General features: G+C 58.7%; 2 protein-coding genes across 2 annotated transcripts; one reads left to right on the top strand and one right to left on the bottom strand.

The window, feature by feature from the left end:
- Positions 1-1,593: 1,593 nt before the first annotated feature.
- Positions 1,594-3,691, top strand: TUBB4B (tubulin beta 4B class IVb). Its single transcript, XM_062011828.1, has 4 exons — positions 1,594-1,721; positions 1,805-1,913; positions 1,991-2,101; positions 2,482-3,691. Exons 1-4 carry the CDS (start codon positions 1,665-1,667, stop codon positions 3,540-3,542), a joined length of 1,338 nt encoding a protein of 445 aa, XP_061867812.1. The 5' UTR covers positions 1,594-1,664; the 3' UTR covers positions 3,543-3,691.
- CIMIP2A (ciliary microtubule inner protein 2A) lies at positions 3,679-22,036 on the bottom strand. Its single transcript, XM_062011972.1, has 8 exons — positions 21,981-22,036; positions 18,299-18,489; positions 15,090-15,194; positions 12,307-12,560; positions 9,230-9,335; positions 8,028-8,122; positions 6,052-6,169; positions 3,679-3,767 (listed from the first exon to the last, which is right to left on the bottom strand). The coding sequence occupies exons 1-8, from the start codon at positions 22,034-22,036 to the stop codon at positions 3,679-3,681; spliced, it is 1,014 nt and encodes a 337-aa protein (XP_061867956.1).
- Positions 22,037-22,478: the final 442 nt, after the last annotated feature.

Below are 22,478 nucleotides of genomic sequence, written 5' to 3'. Positions count from 1 at the left end.
TGCTCCCCCTCAGCAGGGCTCACCAGCCAGGGGAGCCTCCAGGCCTGGGGAAGGATGTCAAAGGACTATGGAATTGTTACAGCTGGAAAAGCCCTGGAAGGTGCTGCAGTGCCAGCCCTGCCCTCACCCTGCCTAGCCTAGCACTGACCCATGGCCTCAGCACCTCAGCCCCACGGCTCTGGGATCCCTCCAGGGCTGGGCACTGCCCCAGCTCCCTGGGCAGCCTGGCACAGGGCTGACACCCCTCTCAGGGAAACAGTTCTGCCTCAGCTCCAGTCTCAGCCTCCCCTGGGGCAACTCCAGCCCATTTCCTTGTGTCCTGGGGAGCAGAGCCCGACCCCCAGCTCCCTGCAGCCTCCTGTCAGGGAGAGTCAGAGAGTGCTGCTGTCTGCCCTCAGCTGTGAGGAAGCTCAGTCTGGGCAAGCAGGAGATTCTACAGTTCCCAAAAGTCTACCCAAGTGCAGTAAGAACACCTTTGGGAAGGGCAGGAAGGGGCCTGATTGCTGCTAATTGAGAATCACAGAATCACTTTGGTTGGCAAAGCCCCTGAAGCTGCTGCAGTGCCAGCCCTGCCCTCACCCTGCCCAGCCCAGCACTGACCCACGGCCTCAGCACCTCAGCCCCACGGCTTTGGGATCCCTCCAGGGCTGGGCACTGCCCCAGCTCCCTGGGCAGCCTGGCACAGGGGCTGACACCCCTCTCAGGGAAACAGTTCTGCCTCAGCTCCAGCCTCAACCTCCCCCGGGCCAACCTGAGGCCATTCCCTCATGTCCTGTCAGTTGTTACTGGGGAGCAGAACCCGACCCCCAGCTCCCTGCAGCCTCCCGTCAGGGAGTGTCAGAGCGCTGCTGGCTGCCCTCAGCCTCCTCTCCTCCCGGCTCAACACGCCGTCGCTCAGCCGCCCCGCAGCTCCCAGCCCGGCTGTCCCGGGCTCCCCGCGGGCTGAGCCCGGGCCGGTTCCCGCACAACGGCCGCCGGGTCCCGCCGCCTCAGGCGGCCGCGCGCCAGAAAGTGCCAGAACGGCGCCGCAGCGCGCGCCTGCGCACACGGGCTCGCTGCCCCCCCCCAGCACCGCGGCAGCGCCCCGGGGCCGGCGGACGCGACACCGCGGGGACGGGGATGCCCCGGGCCCGTGCAGGCCTCCCCGCGGAAGCCGCCCGCCCCGTGTCCCGCGGTGAGGAGCCGCCGCTGCGCTGCGCAAAGGGCGCGGGCGGCTCCGGGAACAGGCGCAGCCACCGCCCCGCGCCCGCTGCGGAGTCATTGCGACGGTTACCAGGCCGGTTTGTTTTCAGCCAATCAAATGACGTTAGCTCATCCCTGAGGCCGGCAGCCAATCGCGCTCGACATCAATCATTCAATTCGGCCAATCGGGAGCGTCCCCCGCGAGTAGGGCGGGCACTCGCCAAGCCCCGTTGCCTACAACAGACGGAGCGGCGGAGCGAAGAGGAGCCAGTTGTATGAATGACAGCTTTCCAGCCAATCAGACGTCTCTATTAGTAGAGCCTCGTTTCGGGCAGCCAACAGTTGTTGCGGATGGCCGCCTGGGCGGGGAGAAGGCGGCTGCGCGCGCATTCCGTTGCTATATAAAGGTTGGCGGTTGTTTCGCGCAGTCAATCTGAGGGGGAGAGTGGCGGTAGCGCAGAGTAACAGCAGCCGTCGCCGTCATGAGGGAGATCGTGCACCTGCAGGCCGGGCAGTGCGGCAACCAGATCGGGGCCAAGGTGCGGGCGGGGGGCGGCGGGGCGGGGGGGAGAAGCGGGAGCACGCCCGGCCCGGCCTCGGCTGACGCGGTTTTCCCCGGCAGTTCTGGGAGGTGATCAGCGACGAACATGGCATCGACCCCTCCGGCACCTACCGCGGAGACAGCGACCTGCAGCTGGAGCGGATCAACGTCTACTACAATGAGGCCACAGGTAGGGCCCGGCCGCCCCCGCTCCGCCCCGCCCGGGCCGCCCCGGCGCCGCAGTCACGGCCGCTCCCTGTTTTGCAGGTGGCAAGTACGTGCCCCGCGCCGTGCTGGTGGACCTGGAGCCCGGCACCATGGACTCGGTGCGCTCCGGGCCCTTCGGCCAGATATTCAGGCCGGACAACTTCGTGTTCGGTGAGTGCGCCGGGAGCGGGGGAGGGACCTGTCGGGCGAGCGGCCGGGGCGGGGCGGGCAGGGCCGGGCCGGGCGGCTGCAGTGCGGGTACGAGGCGGGAGCTGCCGCCGGAGCGGGGCCGGGACGGAGCGAGAGGTCGTTGCTCATCCGTTTGCCGTTGCCCCCCTCGCGCTGTCAGGGGAGATGAAGCGGCTGCTGTGTCACTGGCCGTGGGTGTTCTCCGGGTACTTGCCGAGGCGCTTCTGTGAAAGCACAGCGCTCGGCTCGGTAACGTCAAAGCGTTTGTGGGTGGGGTTTTTTTTTCTCTAGAGCCTGATGCTCCTGAGCAAATAAGCAGGAAGCAGCGACCGTAACCTAATACGAAAATGGCTCTTTTCCAGGTCAGAGCGGAGCAGGAAACAACTGGGCAAAGGGCCATTACACGGAAGGTGCTGAATTAGTTGATTCTGTGTTAGATGTTGTAAGGAAGGAGGCAGAAAGCTGTGATTGCCTGCAGGGCTTTCAGCTCACTCACTCTCTGGGGGGTGGTACAGGCTCGGGCATGGGCACCCTCCTCATCAGCAAAATCCGGGAGGAGTACCCAGACCGAATCATGAACACTTTCAGTGTCGTCCCTTCCCCTAAAGTGTCAGATACGGTAGTAGAGCCCTACAATGCCACCCTCTCAGTGCACCAGCTGGTAGAGAACACAGATGAAACGTACTGTATTGATAACGAAGCCCTCTACGACATCTGCTTCAGAACACTGAAGTTAACCACCCCCACCTACGGTGACCTGAACCATTTGGTATCAGCCACCATGAGCGGTGTCACCACCTGCCTGCGCTTCCCTGGGCAGCTCAACGCTGACCTGAGGAAACTGGCTGTCAACATGGTTCCCTTCCCCCGTTTGCACTTCTTCATGCCCGGTTTCGCCCCTCTGACGAGCCGTGGCAGCCAGCAGTACCGGGCTCTCACCGTGCCCGAGCTCACGCAGCAGATGTTCGATGCAAAGAACATGATGGCTGCGTGTGACCCGCGCCACGGCCGTTACCTGACGGTAGCTGCCGTTTTTAGAGGCCGTATGTCCATGAAAGAGGTGGATGAGCAAATGCTGAACGTCCAGAATAAAAACAGCAGCTATTTTGTGGAGTGGATCCCTAATAATGTTAAAACAGCGGTCTGTGACATTCCACCTCGTGGCCTCAAAATGTCTGCCACCTTCATTGGGAACAGCACGGCCATCCAGGAGCTGTTCAAACGCATTTCTGAGCAGTTCACGGCCATGTTCCGCAGAAAGGCTTTCCTGCACTGGTACACGGGCGAGGGCATGGACGAGATGGAGTTCACAGAGGCTGAGAGCAACATGAATGACCTGGTGTCTGAGTATCAGCAGTACCAGGATGCCACAGCCGAGGAGGAGGGGGAGTTTGAGGAGGAGGCTGAGGAGGAGGCAGAGTAAAAGCTATGCAGAGCCACACCTGTAAATTTTGTTTAAAGCTGTATGAACTCTTTCATTCAAAACCTTGTGTGTGTTGTGTTTCTCTCCCTGTTTCCCAGGCAGTTCAGATGCTGTACAGGCACCATTAAAGCATTTTTCACTGTGCACAAGCTCGTCTCTTCTGTTCCTTCTCGTAGGCTTGGCGGCTGCTGCTGCCGAAGGTCAGCCCGTAGGTGTGCCGGAGTTCTGCCGAGGCAAAAGGTGTGGTGAGCCCTGCTCTGCCTGCCCGTGGCCACCACCCTGCTGTGTCACCCCCCCTGGGCTGCTGGCAGGGGCTGGAGTCACCCTGAGCTGGGGCTAAATTTAGGTACCTGTGTGTGGGCTCCAGTTACAGGCGTCAGCCCAAGCAGCTCCTGCCCCGATGGAAGCGCTGGGGCAGATGCCAGGGGCTGTGGGCTCAGGGGCCTGGGCAGCAGGGAGGGGTGTGGGCAGGGCACCTCTGCTGCAGGAGGTGTCTGGGGGCAGCGGGGGTGAGGACCAGCAGGGAGCTGTGGCCTGTCACCAGAGCATGGGGACAGTGACACCAGAGCTACCCAGGCTGGGAGGCTTTTAAGTGAAATCACTGGGGTGTGACTGGAGCCTCTGCATAGTCACAGACTCATTTCAGCTGGCAGAGCCCTTCCAGCCCATGGAGTGCAGCCTCTGTCCCAGCCCCATCACCCACCAGCCCATTGCCCTCAGTGCAGCACCCACCCAGCTCTGAAACCCCTCCAGGGTCGGTGACTCCAGCAGCTCCCTGGGCAGCCCCTTCCAATGTCTGACAGCCCTGGCAGCAAAGCAATTCCTCCTCACATCCAGCTGAACAGCCCCAGATCCTCAGCCCTTCCCCATCTCAGACATGTTCCAAAAGTCACCAGCTGCCAGATCCCAGGGCTCTGTCTCAGGAAAAGCCTGTAGCAGCAGGTTGTGCCTGTGGGAACAGCTGAGCTGGTTGGTGTTGCCCACAGTGACAGGCTGCCAGTCCCTGGGCAGGACCTGCCTGCTTCCCTGCTGAAGGAGCTTCAGTGTAACTCAGTTTAGGTCAGGGGTTTCCTTCTGGCCTATGAAATGTTCTCCTTCCTCTGTTTTACTGCCTGGAGCAGTTACAATTGCAGGGAGGGGGGTGTTGGGGCAGCAGAAATCAGCCTGGCTGCAGGGACTGGGGCCCAGTCCCAAAGCTGCACCTGAGGGAGCTGCTGGAGGGAGCAGAGGGTGTGAGGGAATGCTGGCAGCAGGGGCTGTTCAAACTGGATTTGGGGGTGGGGTTTTTTCTTTCCCTCTTTTCCTTCCACAGAAGCTGGTGTGTGCCCTGGCCTGGCAGCTCCCCAGGGCACCCTTTGTGGCAGACCTCCTTTGGCCACCCTGCCCTGAGGAGCTCCAGCCCCCAGAGGTGCTGCAGGAGGGACAGGTTGTGTCACACTGCAGCAGTCACTCTGCTATCCCTGCAGCAGCAGCCTCGTGACAGAGACCCCAGTGAACATTTCTCCACCTGTGATCCTCTCCAGCTTCTCCTTTCTCACACACTGTGCCCATCTCTCCCCTCACACCCCTCCTCCAGCCCCAGCCCTGCCCCAAGGCCTTGCCACAGACACACTGCCCTGACCTCTGACACCAGCCACCCTCCAGCCCTGCCAAGACACTTGTTTTCACACTCCTTGCTTTCATTTCTGTCACATGTGGTGCTTCTACCATTGTTCCTCATCAGGACAAGCTGAGTTTGGTTCTTTGCAGCTTATCTCCATGATTTTCCATCCCTCATTACCAAAGACAGTGACAGTAGTTGCTGATTTGTTCAGACTTGATGCCTTAAATGCCTTGATGCCAAACCTGTTCAAAGCCTGATGCCTTAGTGCTTTCCTAGGCAAGGCCTTGCCCTCAGCACACACAGAGCTGCTGTCCCCAGACTGCTCCTTTTGGGCAACACCAATGGCTGAGGAGGCTCAGACACCACCTGCTTGGAGGGCTCATTCCACTTCCCTGGGTTGGGGTTTTTGGTTTCTCACCCCTTTGTATCACAGGGTCACTGTGGGGGTTGGAAGGGACCTTTAGAGCTCATCCAGCCCAACCCCCTGCTAAAACGGGTCCATCTAGATGAAATCTCTCAGGAACACATCCAGGTGGGTTTTAAGAACCTCCAGAGAAGGAAACTCAACCTTTGTACCCTCCACCTTTGGCTTTTTCTCAGCCTTTTAAGCCTTTTAGAGCAGAATGACTTTGCTGATGAACATCATGACACAGGTGGGCTGTCACTGAGCCTCCTCTGCTTTAGCAGCCTGGAAACCAGAGGAAGCTTCTGCACAAGATGGGCAGGAGATGGCACAGCTCCAGCACCTTGGCACAGACTGGGGAGATGGTGGGAGGGGAAGTCTACTACTCATGTGGGATGTTTCATAATGGTTCAGCTTCCCCAGCACTGCAGCTAATGACAGTGCTGCTTAACCCCAGCCATTAGCATGAGGGACTTTCATTTTCACCCAGCTGCTCAACTTACGTGGCACGAAGCCTGTGTAGAAAGGGATCAGGCCAGCACTGCTGTAAATGCTGCTGCCAGGCCAGTATGTCTGGGGAAACCTTTTGCCAAAGCTGTCAGTTGGGTTTCTCTGCAAAAACTGCAAAACAAACAGCCCAGCACCACGGTTACAGTTCATCTGAAGCCAGGTTGGTACCCAAATCACCTGCTTTGACTCCACATTAGACAAAATGCTTCAGCCTGTGTCCAGTGATGCTCTTTCTGGCTCTGTTTCTTAACCAGGAGCTACATTGCTCTTCCCCTTTCTCCACTGTGTAGCCCAGTGCACAGAGCAGCCCCTGGGCTTGCTGCAGCCTGGCACTTGCCACCTTTGGGCCATGGGCTCCTCCACGTGACGTGCTGGGGCCAGGCCTCATCAGCTCCTGTGCTGTGACCCTGAGCATCTGCCTTTCCATTTGAGCCCTTCAACTGGTTTGGTTTCGATTTGTGTCCCACCAGTGGTGCTTAGCCAGTAATTTCCAGGCTAGGAGGAACAGGAAGGCTTAGGGAGCCTTAAGTGAAGGGAGAGTGTAAATCACTCCTACCCCCCGAGGTCAGAGCCAAATGAGGGGCTGAGCTGGAGGATCCCACAGCTCTGCAGCAGCCAAACCCCTCAAGGGCTCCCTGAAGCTGTTCCAGAGCCTCAGCAGTGAAGGGCTGGGGCTGCCTGAGCCGTGGAGCTGTTCTGTGGCTGCACTGGAGCGAGAGGCTGAGGTTGTGCTGCCTGAGCACTGAGCCACGGCCCAGCCCCGCACGTAACCCAGGGCAACGGAGATTTAGGGCAGCAGATTAACGGCTTGAAGTCAGAAGCCATCTTAGAGAGAAACAGGGGGGTGATTTAGGGGGTTTTTTATAGCACACTTCGACTCCTTTGGTGCCTGTGGTGCTGCAGCAAACCCCTTTGAGCCCAGATCCTGCCGAATCCTGCCATGGGGAAACGCCTCCCTCAGCCATTCGCTGCCTGGCAGATGCTTCTGAGGACATCAAGGGCAGAAAGCCTTTGCAAAGAGCACATTTAGGTGTGGTAATGCCTGGGGTTTGTTCTGTGTCCTTCCTTTCCATTGCTGTTAACGGCACAAGGACCCAGATGCCAGCGCAGGGAAATGCATCTCAGCCAAAGCATGGGGCTGCAATGCCCACGGGCAGCCCTGCTGCTCTGCCTGCTGACTCATTTCTTCCCAGCTGAGCTTCTCTGAGCTCAGGATCCTCAGGCTCAGACTTGTCTTTCCACTTCAGACCCCACAGGGGAATCCCAGTGACCAGAAAGGGCTGGGGATGCTGTAACCTGCTGTCTCTGAACCCATGAGCCCTCAGTGGGGCCAGGCCAGCAAGGCAGCTGCATGCCAGGGATCTCCCTCCATCCTGGGAGCCAGGAGGAACGTGTAGCTCTGCAAGCAAACTGTTCACTGCTGTGGGAGGGATCTCATTTGCCCATGTGGGAGGGTTATATGGCATCACATAGGAGATCTTACAGCAGAAAGATGAAATGCTTGTTATCAGTGGGGATATTTCTGCATCCTTCCCAAAAGGAGGCTGGAGAAGATGCTTTTAAGACACGTTATGTCAGGAAAAAGCTTTACAACCTATGACAAAGGGAGAAATAGCCCTCCTCCAGGCAGCCCAGGAAGCCATCCAGCACTGCCTGCCATTGCACAAGGGATGCTCAGATGGCTGCCTCCTGTGCTTGTGCACTCAGAGCAACATTTTTAATAGCAACCCTTGAGCCAACCCTCAATAGATTTGCTTAATCCTTTCCTGAACTCATTTATCCTCCCTTAATATCCCAAGGAAACGAGGGACAGAATCCAACTGCTCGTGAGCTCTCCAACACCTCCCCACAGCGTTTCCTTTGGCTTGTGCTTCCAGCCCCAGTCCTAATGCTCAACCTCTTTTGATGTGGCACATGAAGCAACCCCAAGGTGATACTGTCAAAAGGAAGATTTGGGGATATTCTCTACCTGCATTTGGTCAAATTCACTCATGGCTTCCTTCACAGCCTGGGTGTAGTCCACGCCGTGCACCCAGGAGAGGCGAGGGATGAAGCCAGCGTACCCTTCAGATGAAGACAAGGGAGAACAGACACAGCATGTGAGGATCAGCCAGGCTGGAGGGGGAAAAGGCTCTGGGATAAAGCTAAAACCATGGCAGAGCGTAGTAAAGGAAAGGAAAAAGTCATTTGAGTTGCAAAATGAACCCTTCCATGTGATGTTTCCTTTCTCAAAGAGGCTTCTTTTAAGATTGCCAAGGAGAATTCAGTGGGTTGAACTGATCTCTGTTGGTCTCCCTGAGATGTGGAACAAACTTCTCCCTTTCATATAGCTTTTTCTTTAGGCCAACAGCTCTGTTGTGTTCTCTCCAGTTTAATACACAGGACAAGCAGCTGTTCAACCTTTCTTCCTCCTTTGCCCTGTCCATGCAGCAAACTTGCACCAGTTGTAAGACAAAAACTAGGTAAAACGTAGGGAGGTGCCACCTACAAGGAGCCAGAACTCCCTCTTTCCAAAGCTGTGCTTCAGAGAGAGAGAAACTTGTCTTCTGCATCCTAAAACATCAATGCTCTTTTGTTTTGACTGCACTCACTGTACTTGCTGAGGCCACTGCAGAGCCCAGTGTCCCTCCTGCTGGTGCTGGACCCTCGAGGGGCAAGTTCATCACCTTTGAACTCCTCCTGGACTTACAGAGTGTAGCTCTCTGTAAGATGGAGTGTTACACATGTATGATGGTGCAATCCACCACTGTTCCATGAGTTGATGATTTTTAGGAGAGAAACGACTGCCTCCATGGTAACAGACACTCACTGGGCTGCTGAGGCTGGTGCAGAGCCCACAACCCATCTCTCCTCACTTTCTGGAGCTATTTCTAGCCTGGTGGCTCCTGCATCCCCTCCACCCACCCATGGGCACGTGTCCCTCAGTGTGAGACCCTCAGGGGTGGCAGCATCCCAAAGAAACACCTTTGCATGGACAGAAGGGGAGCATTGCTCATCCCACAGCCTTCAAACCACTGAATGGCTCATGTCTCAGGCCTCTGGAGCTGAGGTGCTGAGGGCCATGGGTTAGTGATGGGCTTGGCAGGGTGAGGGAAGGGCTGGGACTCCAGGAGGGTAAAAGAGCTTCTTCTGAGGTGGGCTCATGATGTGTGTGGCCTCCCTCTCTTTTACCTGGGATGACTTTCTGCTGGATCATATATGGTACATCCAGTTTTGGTAACCAGTTATCTTCCTGCAGCCCCACTGCTGGCAGCCTCACACCTTCAGTTTTTGCAGGCTCAAAATAGAAAGCACAAGTAAAAACCACCAGTGAATTTCCCTTCTTCCTTTGCTCCATTGCTTAAATCACTGCCAGAACCTGCAAATGGCACCTGCCATCTCCATCTTTTGCTGGCTCTACAACAAAGCCTACTCTAAGAGTTTATGAAGTCCAATGACTGATCAAGGTCTCTGTATGCAGAGGTTTTGTGAAGTCCCCATCAAGGGGGAGCTTTGGGTGCTGAGCTCCTCTAGAAACCTGTTCCTCAGAGCAAGGAGCAGGAATGTTCCTCCTTGGGATTTCTACCCAAGGCAGCCTTTGACTCATTATGTCAAATCTCTCTGCCTTCAGGGGATTTGCAGAGCCCTGATGGGCTGTGATGTGACACTGTCTCTGCCTCCAGAAAACACAAGGGGCTCTGACATGTTGGTCCCAAGCAGCACCCCCTCACCCTGCTCCCTCTCCCAGGGCACTGCTTGGGTTGCAGCCTGGGCACTGGTGGGCTGCTTTGGTTCATTCTGTGGTGGGAGAGTGTCTAAAGCAGAGCTGGAGCTGAGCAGCCTTTCCTCTTCTCTCCAGTCATGAGTGACAGGACAAGGGGAAACAAGGGTGCTGGGCTGAGGGAATGGGGGTGAGCCTGGAGGAGGCTGAGGGCAGCCAGCAGCACTCTCTGACACTCCCTGACAGGAGGCTGCCCGGAGCTGGGGGTCGGGCTCTGCTCCCCAGTAATGAATGACAGATTATGGGAAATGGGCTGGAGTTGCCCCAGGGGAGGTTGAGGCTGGAGCTGAGGCAGAACTGTTTCCCTGAGAGGGGTGTCAGCCCTGTGCCAGGCTGCCCAGGGAGCTGGGGCAGTGCCCAGCCCTGGAGGGATCCCAAAGCCGTGGGGCTGAGGTGCTGAGGGGTCAGTGGTGCTGGGCAGGGTGAGGGCAGGGCTGGGACTGCAGCAGCTTCAGGGGCTTTGCCAACCCCAATGGCTGTGATTAGTAAGAGCAACTGATCACTGCAGCAGTTTGCTGCCCCTGCTGGGGCTTTGCCACAGCCAGAAACATGGGGTGTGTCTGCAGTTCCTCTACAGCCTCTCCAAGCTTTGTCCTTGCCATGCACAGCCAGATGAAATCCCCTCTTCACCCCCAGGGCCAAGCAGAGCCCCTCCATGCCCACAGCCTCCATACCCACAGTCTCTCCATGCCCACAGCCCCTCCATGCCCACAGCCCATCCATGCCCACAGCCTCTCCATACCCACAGCCCATCCATGCCCACAGCCTCTCCATGCCCATAGTTTCTCCATGCACACAGCCCCTCCATGCCCACATTCTCTCCATGCCCACAGCCCCTCCATACCCACAGCCTCCATGCCCACAGTTTCTCCATGCCCACAGCCCCTCCATGCCCACAGCCTCCATACCCACAGCCTCCATGCCCACAGCCCCTCCATGCCCACAGCCCCTCCATACCCACAGCCCCTCCATGCCCACAGTTTCTCCATGCCCACAGCCCCTCCATACCCATAGCCTCCATGCCCACAGTTTCTCCATACCCACAGCCCCTCCATGCCCACAGTTTCTCCATACCCACAGCCCCTCCATGCCCACAGTCCCTCCATACCCACAGCCTCCATACCCACAGCCTCCATGCCCACAGCCTCCATGCCCACAGCCCCTCCATACCCACAGCCTCCATGCCCACAGTTTCTCCATACCCACAGCCCCTCCATGCCCACAGTTTCTCCATACCCACAGCCCCTCCATGCCCACAGTCCCTCCATACCCACAGCCTCCATACCCACAGCCTCCATGCCCACAGCCTCCATGCCCACAGCCCCTCCATACCCACAGCCTCCATGCCCACAGTCTCTCCATGCCCACAGCCTCCATGCCCACAGTCCCTCCATACCCACAGTCCCTCCATGCCCACAGCCCCTCCATGCCCACAGTCCCTCCATACCCACAGTCCCTCCATGCCCACAGTCTCTCCATGCCCACAGTCCCTCCATACCCACAGCCTCTCCGTACCCACAGCCTCTCCATGCCCACAGTCTCTCTGTGCCCACAGCCACTCCGTACCCACAGCCTCTCCATACCCACAGCCTCTCCATGCCCACAGCCTCTCCATGCCCACAGTCTCTCCATGCCCACAGCCCCTGATGCCCACAGCCCCTCCATACCCACAGCCTCTCCATACCCACAGCCTCCATACCCACAGCCTCCATGCCCACAGCCTCCATGCCCACAGCCCCTCCATGCCCACAGCCCCTCCATACCCACAGCCCCTCCATGCCCACAGTTTCTCCATGCCCACAGCCCCTCCATACCCACAGCCTCCATGCCCACAGTCTCTCCATGCCCACAGCCTCTCCATGCCCACAGTCCCTCCATACCCACAGTCCCTCCATGCCCACAGCCCCTCCATGCCCACAGCCCCTCCATACCCACAGCCCCTCCATGCCCACAGCCCCTCCATGCCCACAGTCCCTCCATACCCACAGTCCCTCCATGCCCACAGTCTCTCCATGCCCACAGTCCCTCCATACCCACAGTCTCTCTGTGCCCACAGCCTCTCCGTACCCACAGCCTCTCCATGCCCACAGTCTCTCTGTGCCCACAGCCACTCCGTACCCACAGCCTCTCCATACCCACAGCCTCTCCATGCCCACAGCCTCTCCATGCCCACAGTCTCTCCATGCCCACAGCCCCTGATGCCCACAGCCCCTCCATACCCACAGCCTCCATGCCCACAGCCTCCATGCCCACAGCCCCTCCATGCCCACACTCTCTCCATACCCACAGCCTCCATACCCACAGCCTCTCCATACCCACAGCCTCCATACCCACAGCCTCCATGCCCACAGCCTCCATACCCACAGCCCCTCCATGCCCACACTCTCTCCATACCCACAGCCTCCATACCCACAGCCTCCATACCCACACTCTCTCCATGCCCACAGCCTCCATGCCCACCGCCCCAGCCCCTCCCATGGCCACGCACCGCTGTGTGTGTGGCGCAGGCCGCGCAGGCCGGGCCGATGGCCGGCAGCCGCCATTCCGGCTCGTCGGCGCCAGGCCGGGGCCGAAGCCTCTGCCCGTGGCCCCGGGGCAGCTGCGGCCTGTGCGGGCACCGGCTGGAGCGGGGCTGGGCCATGGGCTCCATGTGTGGCTGTGGCAGCCCCGGCGCCGGGCACACGGCCGGGAGCTTTCCCCAACGGGCCGGTTCGGCTGCGGCTGCCTCAGGGGGAAGGTGTCCTGTGGGACAGACACGGAGCTGAGGGACAGGAGGGGCTGAACAGGAGGAGAGACTCCCGCCATGCTGGACCCCGGCCCACACAGCCCTCTGAGCCTGGAGAGCAACGGCATCCCCTGGGCTGGGAGCACACCCCACACACAGGGCATCAGCCCCATCCAATGCAGCACACCCCACACACAGGGCATCAGCCCCATGCCATGGACAACACCCCACACACAGGGCATCAGCCCCATGCCATGGAGAACACCCCACACACAGGGCATCAGCCCCATGCCATGGAGAACACCCCACACACAGGGCATCAGCTCCATCCCATGGAGCACACCCCACACACAGGGCATCAGCCCCATCCAATGCAGCACACCCCACACACAGGGCATCAGCCCCATGCCATGGAGCACACCCCACACACAGGGCATCAGCCCCATGCCATGCATCACCCCACACACAGGGCATCAGCCCCATGCCATGGAGCACACCCCACACACAGGGCATCAGCCCCATGCCATGCATCACCCCACACACAGGGCATCAGCCCCATCCAATGCATCACACCCCACACACAGGAGCATCAGCCCCATCCAATGCAGCACACCCCACACAGAGGGCATCAGCCCCATCCCATGGATCACACCCCACACACAGGGCATCAGCCCCATGCCATGCATCACCCCACACACAGGGCATCAGCCCCATGCCGTGCATCACACCCCACACACAGGGCATCAGCCCCATCCCATGGATCACACCCCACACACAGGGCATCAGCCCCATGCCATGCATCACACCCCACACACAGGGCATCAGCCCCATCCAATGCAGCACACCCCACACACAGGGCATCAGCCCCATGCCATGGAGCACACCCCACACACAGGGCATCAGCCCCATGCCATGCATCACCCCACACACAGGGCATCAGCCCCATCCAATGCATCACACCCCACACACAGGGCATCAGCCCCATCCAATGCAGCACACCCCACACAGAGGGCATCAGCCCCATCCCATGGATCACACCCCACACACAGGGCATCAGCCCCATGCCATGGATCACACCCCACACACAGGGCATCAGCCCCATGCCGTGCATCACACCCCACACACAGGGCATCAGCCCCATGCCATGGAGAACACCCCACACACAGGGCATCAGCCCCATGCCGTGCATCACACCCCACACACAGGGCATCAGCCCCATGCCATGGATCACACCCCACACACAGGGCATCAGCCCCATCCAATGCAGCACACCCCACACACAGGGCATCAGCCCCATGCCATGGAGAACACCCCACACACAGGGCATCAGCCCCATCCAATGCAGCACACCCCACACACAGGGCATCAGCCCCATGCCATGGAGAACACCCCACACACAGGGCATCAGCCCCATGCCATGGAGAACACCCCACACACAGGGCATCAGCCCCATGCCATGGAGCACACCCCACACAGAGGGCATCAGCCCCATGCCATGCATCACACCCCACACACAGGGCATCAGCCCCATCCAATGCAGCACATCCCACACACAGGGCATCAGCCCCATGCCGTGCATCACACCCCACACACAGGGCATCAGCCCCATGCCATGGAGAACACCCCACACACAGGGCATCAGCCCCATCCAATGCAGCACACCCCACACACAGGGCATCAGCCCCATGCCATGGATCACACCCCACACACAGGGCATCAGCCCCATCCAATGCATCACCCCACACACAGGAGCATCAGCCCCATGCCATGGAGAACACCCCACACACAGGGCATCAGCCCCATCCAATGCAGCACACCCCACACACAGGGCATCAGCTCCATCCAATGCATCACCCCACACACAGGAGCATCAGCCCCATGCCATGGAGAACACCCCACACACAGGGCATCAGCTCCATCCAATGCATCACCCCACACACAGGAGCATCAGCCCCATCCAATGCATCACCCCACACACAGGAGCATCAGCCCCATCCAATGCATCACATCAACTGCACAGCAGAAGTTCAGGAGCTCAAAACAGCATCAGCCAAGCTATAAAGGGGAACTCCCATCCTCCATATCCTTTTCTACACATGGCTGCCTCAGCACACCCCAAACACAAACCTTCTCCCACCCCCAGGAATTCCTGCCCTGGCTGCTGCTCCTTGAGAAATGAGGCTTCTGTAAGGCTGCCTGGAAAAGAAGTGATCTTACATCCACCATGAGCTGGGGATAGAGCCTTGGAGCTTGAGGCTCTGCAGCACTGGCTGAGCTTGGCATCTTCTCTGCCTTTCCTTCAGAAGCAGCCCAGGCTGCCTCAGCCCATACAACACCCCCAGCCCCCTGCTCTGTGCCCTGAGCAAAGCCCATCTCTCTCTCCTCAGGAGGATGATTGCTTGGATTATTGCTCTTCATGCCCTGCAACCACCTTTTCCTTACTGGAAAACTGTTACTATATCAGTCTCCTTTCTTTTCAACAACCCAAATTCCTCCCATTGTTGCCCTCAGTCAGTTTTCTTTCAGCCCTCTGGCCATTCCCTGACCTCCTGGTGGCTGCTGGACATCCCAATCGTTGTGCTTTGCCTCATGGATGAGAGAATGTCTTCCAGCAAAGGCTTCATCAGCACAGAGTCCTGGGGAGTTACCACCTGCCAAACAACACAGAGCAAAATTCACCCCTTTCTGCAAGAGCAGCAAACTTCAGCTGGGCATTTAGGTTTGCAACCTGCTTATAGTTGTGTTCTAACATCTACAAACACTGTGTACAACACTGTAAAGGATATCACCTCTGTGGAACTGACTTATCCAGACAAATCCTTGATGAAATGGGATTTTTTTTCAGTCCAGTGTGCAAGTTTTAGAAGCAGGTTTCTCAGTAGGTCAGAGAGGTTCTGCTGCCCCTCTGCTCTGCCCTCCTCAGACCACATCTGGGATAGTGTGTCCAGTTCTGGCCCCTCAGTTGCAGAAGGACAGGGAGCTGCTGGAGAGAGCTCAGTGCAGGGCCACAGAGATGCTGGAGTGGAGCATCTGCCTTGTGATGAGAGGCTGAGGGAGCTGGGGCTCTGCAGCTTGGAGAAGAGGAGCCTGAGGGGTGAGCTCAGTCATGTTACAGACACATCAAGGGTGGGTGTGAGGAGGCTGGAGCCAGGCTGTGCTCAGGGATGGGCACTGACAGGACAAGGGGCAACAGGCACAAGCTGGAACTGAAGAGGTGCCAAAGACACACAAGGAAGAATTTGTTCCCTGTTGAGGTGAGGGAGCCCTGGCAGGGGCTGCCCAGATGGGCTGTGGAGGCTCCTTCTCTGGAGACATCCCAACCCAGCTGGATGAGTCCCTGTGTGCCCTGCTCTAGGTGCTGCTGCTCTGGCAGGGGGCTGCACTGGATGAGCTTTGCAGGTCCCTTCCAGCCCTTGAGACTCTGATCATTATTAATGGACACAGGGCATCTGCTCTCTTCACCCCACAAACCAAGGGGAAATGACAAATCAAGTTGTTTTGTACTTGAGGAACCCAGGTGAGCTCTTCTCCACAACCCTGGGGCTGGCAAACATTGATTCAGAAGGGTTGTACAAACAGGCACTGCATCAGATGCCAGGAGAGCTCTGTGCATTTGATTTAACAGTCTCATGTTTTGGTCCAGGTTCCTGAGCAGTGGGTGTCTGCACGTTGCCATCAGCCCCTCAATGCCAACACAGCCACCTCTGGAGATCCAGGAGAACCCTGCTTGATATCCCCCACCCAACAGAGCCTGACCTCACTTCCAGCAGGGACACAACGTGGGATCCAACTGCTGGAGAGCAGCAAAAGGTTTGGTGCCCATCAACAGGGCAAAAGCAGACCCTGAGAAAAAGCCTTCAGGCTGAGTTTGCTAAAGGCAACCCCCCAGACCCAACAGTGCCCTCAGCTCTTCTATCCACCACGTGAGAGAACCCAGAGGATGGCAGCACTGCTGCTGGAACCTGCAGGGAGGGGTTGAAGGGGTTGTCCACTGGCAGCTCAGCAGCAGGAGCTCTCAATGAAGAGTTCCCAGCAGGGCCAAATGCTCCCTGTGGCCACGTTCCTCAGTGTTTCACCATGGAGCAGCAAAGCTGAGCTCCCAGCTCACTGGCAGATGGTGTAAAGGATGACAAAGAGAGCACAAGAATGAGGGCAGGGTAATGAGAGTGTGCAACCAGGCCAACTGGTTAGTTGGCTCCATCCAAGCCATGTTTTGGTCCAAGGGAATGCAAATGTCAGTGTCCAGGAGTGAAGGCTGTGAACAGCACCTGTGTGGTGGAGACCTGGGACCTGCAAAACTAAGTCTGCAGGAAGCTGAGTGGCACAAGTTCCCAGTGAGAGATGGGAAAGCAGCACTCTGGTGTGGAAATCCCCCTGGAAATGCAGAGCCAGATCCCAGCTGGGCCAGCTCCTGCTGCCTTGGGCCAGGACAGGGCTCCTTCCCACTGAGCAGGGTCTCAACAGCTTCACTTCACACGTGCTGTGGCCCATGGCAAGTGTGTCTCTGGGGGCTGGCACCATGGTGCAGCTGCTGCTGGGACCTGACTTGCTTCTGCTCAAGAGGGAGCAGGCACCTTGCCCTGAAGGGCTGGGATGTGGTGGGAGATCCCTGCAAACTCCCAGTGTTGGGAGTCTACCTGAGCAGGAGATAGAGCCTGGAGGGGAAAGGGCAACAAGAAGAAGGGGAAAGGACAGGGCACATGAGTCCTTCTGCTGAGGCAAAGTAGGAGCAGCAAGATGCAAAAAGGAACCACAAGCACTAAGAACTCTGAGCAGAGAGAGCTCTTCAGCAGGCAGGTCAGCTGAGAAAGGGCTGGAGGCAGCAGAGCCAGCCTTCCCCAGAAGGATTTGACCTGAGTAATGGTGCTGAGTTTGCCTGGGACAGAGTCCATCTCCTTCCCAGCAGCTGGTACAGGGCTGTGCTTTAGATTTGTGCTGCAAACAGTGCAGACAACACAGGGATGTTTTGGTTACTGCTGAGCAGGGCTTGCACAGCATCAAGGTCTCTTCTGCTCCTCACTCCTGCCAGCCAGGGAATGGGCTGGGGGGCACAGAGAGCTGAGACAGCCCACCACAGGGATATCCCAGCCCAGTGGGCTGGGGGGGCACAGAGAGCTGAGACAGCCCACCCCAGGGATATCCAAGCCCAGTGGGCTGGAGGGCACAGAGAGCTGAGACAGCCCACCCCAGGGACATCCCAGCCCAGTGGGCTGGAGGGCACAGAGAGCTGAGAGGGGACACAGCCCACCCCAGGGACATCCCAGCCCATGCAACATCAGCCTTGGCCTTGGGGGTGGAAGCTGCTGGGGCTGCTGCTGGGGGCAGGGTGGGCATTGGGTTGGCTGGTGCCTATTTTCCTCCTATATATAAATCCTTTTAATTCTCCAGCTGCTTTTAACTCAACCCACAAGTTTCTTTCTCACGTTTGCCCTCCTGCCTCTCCCCTCCCAGGGCACTCAGTGGCTGGGGGGTGCTTAGTTGCCAGCCAGGCTTTAAACCCCAACAGGAATGTGGAGGAATCAGGGAGTGAGCTCATAATATGCCACAAACTCATTCACCTTCACCTCCTCTGCACCCCACCAGCTGCCCTGTGCCCCTCAGCTGGGGCCAAGTGCTCCACACAGCTTCCCAGAGGCAAGGAACAGCCCATTTCACCCCAGGAGCTTAGCAAGGATGGGGCCAGTCCCTGCTGCTCCCCACTGAGCCTGAGCAGAACCTGCTCCTGCTGAGGGGATGAGACCCCAGCTCTGCTCACCTGGGCTCCCAGGGAGGTAGCCCTGGAGCCTGGGCTTTGTCCCAGTGAAGTCCTTCATGTACTTCTTGTGCAGTGGAGCCAGCAAGGGGCGAGGGCTCTTTGGCACCATGGGGTCTGTCAGCAGCTGGTGGGTTGTCTTACCAAAAGTGTTTCCAAACTGGAAGTTCAGCTGAGGAATGAAGCCATCATAGCTGAGGAGGGAAGCAAAGGAGAGCAGTCACTGAGGTGGCACTGAAGGTGTCTGCTGGCAGGAGAAAGCTTTGGAGCTTCTGTATGCAGGAAGGGCACGGCCAGGGGGCACATGTGGCATGGAGCAGCACAGCCTGGGGAGGCACAGGCTCACTGTGGATGGAAAAGCTCCTGGAGTCCAACCTCCCCTCACCCTGCCCAGCCCTGGAAGCTGCTGCAGTGCCAGCCCTGCCCTCACCCTGCCCAGCCCAGCACTGACCCACGGCCTCAGCACCTCAGCCCCACGGCTTTGGGATCCCTCCAGGGCTGGGCACTCCCCCAGCTCCCTGGGCAGCCTGGCACAGGGGCTGACACCCCTCTCAGGGAAACAGTTCTGCCTCAGCTCCAGCCTCAACCTCCCCTGGGGCAACTTAAGCCCCTTTCCTCTTGTCCTGTCATTCATTACTGGTGAGCAGAGCCTGACCCCCAGCTCCCTGCAGCCTCCTGTCAGGGAGTGTCAGAGAGTGCTGCTGGCTGCCCTCAGCCTCCTCTTCTCCAGGCTCAACACCCCCATTCCCTCAGCCCCTGCCCAGCCCCTTGTGCTCCAGCCCCTTCCCCAGCTCTGTGCCCGGCTCTGGCCACGCTGCAGCCCCTCAGTGTCCCTGTGGCAGTGAGTGAGGGGCCCAGCACTGACACAGCCCTGGAGCTGCAGCCTCCCCAGGGCCCAGCACAGGGCACACACCTGGAGATCCCTGAGTTGGAGGGACTGAGCCCAGGGAAGCTGATTGCACAGGGATGTGCCTGAGCTTGTGCTGCTGGAGCAGTGGCATGAGGGGAGCCCTGGGAAGGTGGCAGCAGCTGTGAGTGTTTGCACAGCGTGTTTGACATGGCAGTGTAAGTGTACAGGCACCAGCTCAGGCTCCAGCACACAGAGGGACAAGGCTGAAAAACCTGCTTGCTTGAACCCTCCAAAGCTCCTCACTCTGCACCCTCAGGGCCAGTGGGACTGAGCTCACAGCCTCAGGAGAGCTGTGGGGGGCTGCTCAGCCCCTGACACACACATCCCTCCACCTTCAGGACCTTTGTGTGGGATCTCCACTCCCCAAGGCCCAGGACCAGCAGCTCTTGACTTTGTGGTGGCTCAGGGTAGAGCAGGTGCTGGAGGCTCTGGCTCCACTCCCAGCTTCACCAGTAGCAGATTGGCTCATGGTGTAATGTTATTCCAGCACCAAAGCAAAGAGCCAGAGCTGCCCATTGCAAGGTCCAGGCAGGAGCAGCCAATGGACCAGCCCAGCTGGGGATAAAGACAGATGATGCATGAGGATCCTAAGATGATGAGTAAGTACTTTTCCTCCCAAATGCTTTCAACAGCAGCAAGCAGAGCTGTGCATTCACACTTGGCAGGTTTCCCCACCTTGCAGGCAGGATCTCAGCAGCAGCTGCCCCAGCAGCTCGGTGCCTCATCCCCATTGATTTGCAACATGGGGAAGCTGTGCCAGGCCAATAAAGCTCAGCAAGGGCACAAATGACACAGCCTGAGTCATTCCAGGATGGCCAGAGGGATCCTGATGGTGAACAAAGCCATGGCAGGGCAGGGAAGGGGTTCAATTCCTAAGCAGGTGAAGGTGAGGTAATGGGAGGAGCTGGGGCGAGTCTGGCTGGGTTATGGCAAAGGGATCTGCCACAAGTGCTGCTGGTAAAAGCCACAGCACCTGGGGAAGAGACTGGTCCCATCAGGGCTGTTCAGCCTTCTCTTCCCTGGTATTTTGCTTAAGAAGCCAGAGGGATCCTGTTTCTGTAGCTCCCACTGAGCTGCTGCAGTGGCTGGTCTCAGCCTCGCAGGGAGGAACCTGCTTTCCCAGGGCTGAGCCACTTCACCTTTCTCCTACTCAGCTGTATCTGTGTGATCACCACTCCCCAGACTGTCACCTAAACCTGCTCAGCTTTCCTGGTAGCCAGGGAAAAGCCTTGGCCCTGGGCCCAGCCTGCCTGGGCTCTGTGCCCTTCCCAGCCTGGATGGGGCAGGCAGGGCTGTGCCCAGCAGTCAGGGCACATTTATCCCTTCTCCCTCTGCCAAGTCCTTCCCAAACCATCCCAACAGCTTGGCTTTGGTTTCCCAGTGCTCACAGCACTGTGGTGGCATTTCCAAAGCCTTTGCCCTGGCCCTTGCCCAACCCAACTGGCAGCAAGTGGTGCTGATGCCCTCGGGTCTGCAGGTCAGCAGCACAGGGCACAGAGCACAGAGGCTGCCAGCAGCACAGCCCAGGCTCTGGGATACCCTTCAGGCAGCTCCTCCCTGCACTCAGCCACCCAAACGAGATGCAAAGCAGCACCCAGGGGCTTCCTCTGGGCTTGGGGTGGCAGCACCAGCCTCCCCAGCACTGAGAAAGATGGGGGCACAGTTTGGCTCCTCCTCCCAGGGCTCAAAGCTGCTCCTGGGGGAGCTGGCTGAGGGCAGGAGGGAACAAGGGAAGGTTTGGAGGCTTCTGGAGTTGCAGCTCCCTCCCTGCTCTGACTTGTCCCTCCCAAGCTGCTGTCAGCACACTGCCTGGACAGGGTGACAGCACATCACAGCCTTCAGACAGCCACAGCAACACAAGAACCTGTCAGCAAACCCCAACCCCCAGAGCTCATCTCAGTTTGGAAGATACAGAAACCAGCAATGGACAAACCCTGCTCTCATGGGAGGCTGGATGTGACCAGCACAGCAGGAGCATCCTTCAGCAGGGACATGTGCTCGAGCAGGGACCTGCAGCAGGGACCTGCAGCCCTTCCCCACGGGAGGTTCCCAGCCTGGGCAGCCCCTCAGCCCTGGGAGCTGCTTCTGATGCTGGTCTGGACTAACCCCAGTGTGTCTGTGCCCTCAGTGGCCACCCAGCCCTTCCCACTGCCACGTCCTGCACGGAGCCTCCCAGCACAGCTCACCAGGACACAGGCACAACTCCACAGAGCCATCTGCTCCCTGCTGCCATCTGTGGCTCACCTCACCCAGGAACCCCTTGCCTCTTACCCAGGATTGTTTGGTTTCTTCTCTCCAAGCCTTTAGAGGAGCCTGTTGCAAAAATGCTTGGAGAGAAACCTCAGGCTACGTGCCCAGCACATCCCCAGTCACAGGCATCTGCCAGGAGCTGGGACCCAGCAGCAGGACTGGGCTCCATCCCACTCCCAAGGGCTGAGGTGCCTGTGCAAACAGTGGCTCAAAGATCATCCTTGATGGGCAGGTTGTGACAGTGTGGAAGCCAAACCCTGCACAGCAGCTCTGGCAACAAGCAGCAGCTCAGAACAACTTTATAAAAGGGGATAAAACCCCTCCCTGATTTTCCCTTCAGTGGCCACTGAGGTCTTTAATGACACCGAGGTGCGAGGTGCTGCTTGTCCTGGAGCTCCGTGTGCTGCAGGAGCTCTGTGAGATGCCACATTGAACAGTGTCCTCACCAAAACCCGCCCCCTCCGAGCACAACCACACCCAGCCGGCGTCGGGAGGGAAGGTTCGGGGCCAAGGGGCACGACTTACCCGGGGACATGGTAGGGCTGGGGAGGGAAGAGGCGACTTTGCGGCGGGGCTGCCATGCCGGTGCCGCAGCTCGGGGGCAGGAGCGGCCGCGGCGATGCTGTTGCCAGGGAACCCTGCGATGCTGTTGCCAGGGGAGCGCTGTGATGCTGTTGCCAGGGAACCCTGCGATGCTGTTGCCAGGGAAGCGCTGTGATGCTGTTGCCAGGGAACCCTGCGATGCTGTTGCCAGGGGAACCCTGCGATGCTGTTGCCAGGGGAACCCTGCGATGCTGTTGCCAGGGAACCCTGCGATGCTGTTGCCAGGGAACCCTGCGATGCAGCCGGGGCTGCGGGAGCCTGGCAGCGCCCCAGAGCGGTCCCGGCTCCGCAGCTTCTGCGGGACGCGGCTTTTCCCCGTCCCCCCCTCGCCTGGGGGTTTGGGGGGAGGGTGGGAATGCTGCAGCGTTGCTCAGGGAGGCTCGTTGCTCCCGGCACAGGAGACGCTGCTGTTTCCCTGCA

The sequence above is a fragment of the Colius striatus genome, chromosome 19 (assembly GCF_028858725.1).
Source record: "Colius striatus isolate bColStr4 chromosome 19, bColStr4.1.hap1, whole genome shotgun sequence".
Lineage (NCBI taxonomy): Eukaryota > Metazoa > Chordata > Aves > Coliiformes > Coliidae > Colius > Colius striatus.
This window is presented reverse-complemented; position numbering and strand designations above follow the sequence as displayed.

Bases quoted from the DNA above. Each gene is read 5' to 3' on its own strand.
- CIMIP2A (XM_062011972.1), bottom strand. From the start codon at position 22,036: ATGGCAGCCCCGCCGCAAAGTCGCCTCTTCCCTCCCCAGCCCTACCAT. The intron at 15,195-18,298 runs GTGAGCAGAGCT...GTTGTTTGGCAG, and splicing joins CTACCTCCCTGGGAGCCCAG to GTGGTAACTCCCCAGGACTC. The intron at 8,123-9,229 runs GTAAAAGAGAGG...CTTCATCTGAAG, and splicing joins CCAGCAGAAAGTCATCCCAG to GGTACGCTGGCTTCATCCCT.
- TUBB4B (XM_062011828.1), top strand. From the start codon at position 1,665: ATGAGGGAGATCGTGCACCTGCAGGCCGGGCAGTGCGGCAACCAGATC. The intron at 1,722-1,804 runs GTGCGGGCGGGG...TTTCCCCGGCAG, and splicing joins GCAACCAGATCGGGGCCAAG to TTCTGGGAGGTGATCAGCGA. The intron at 2,102-2,481 runs GTGAGTGCGCCG...GCTCTTTTCCAG, and splicing joins GCCGGACAACTTCGTGTTCG to GTCAGAGCGGAGCAGGAAAC.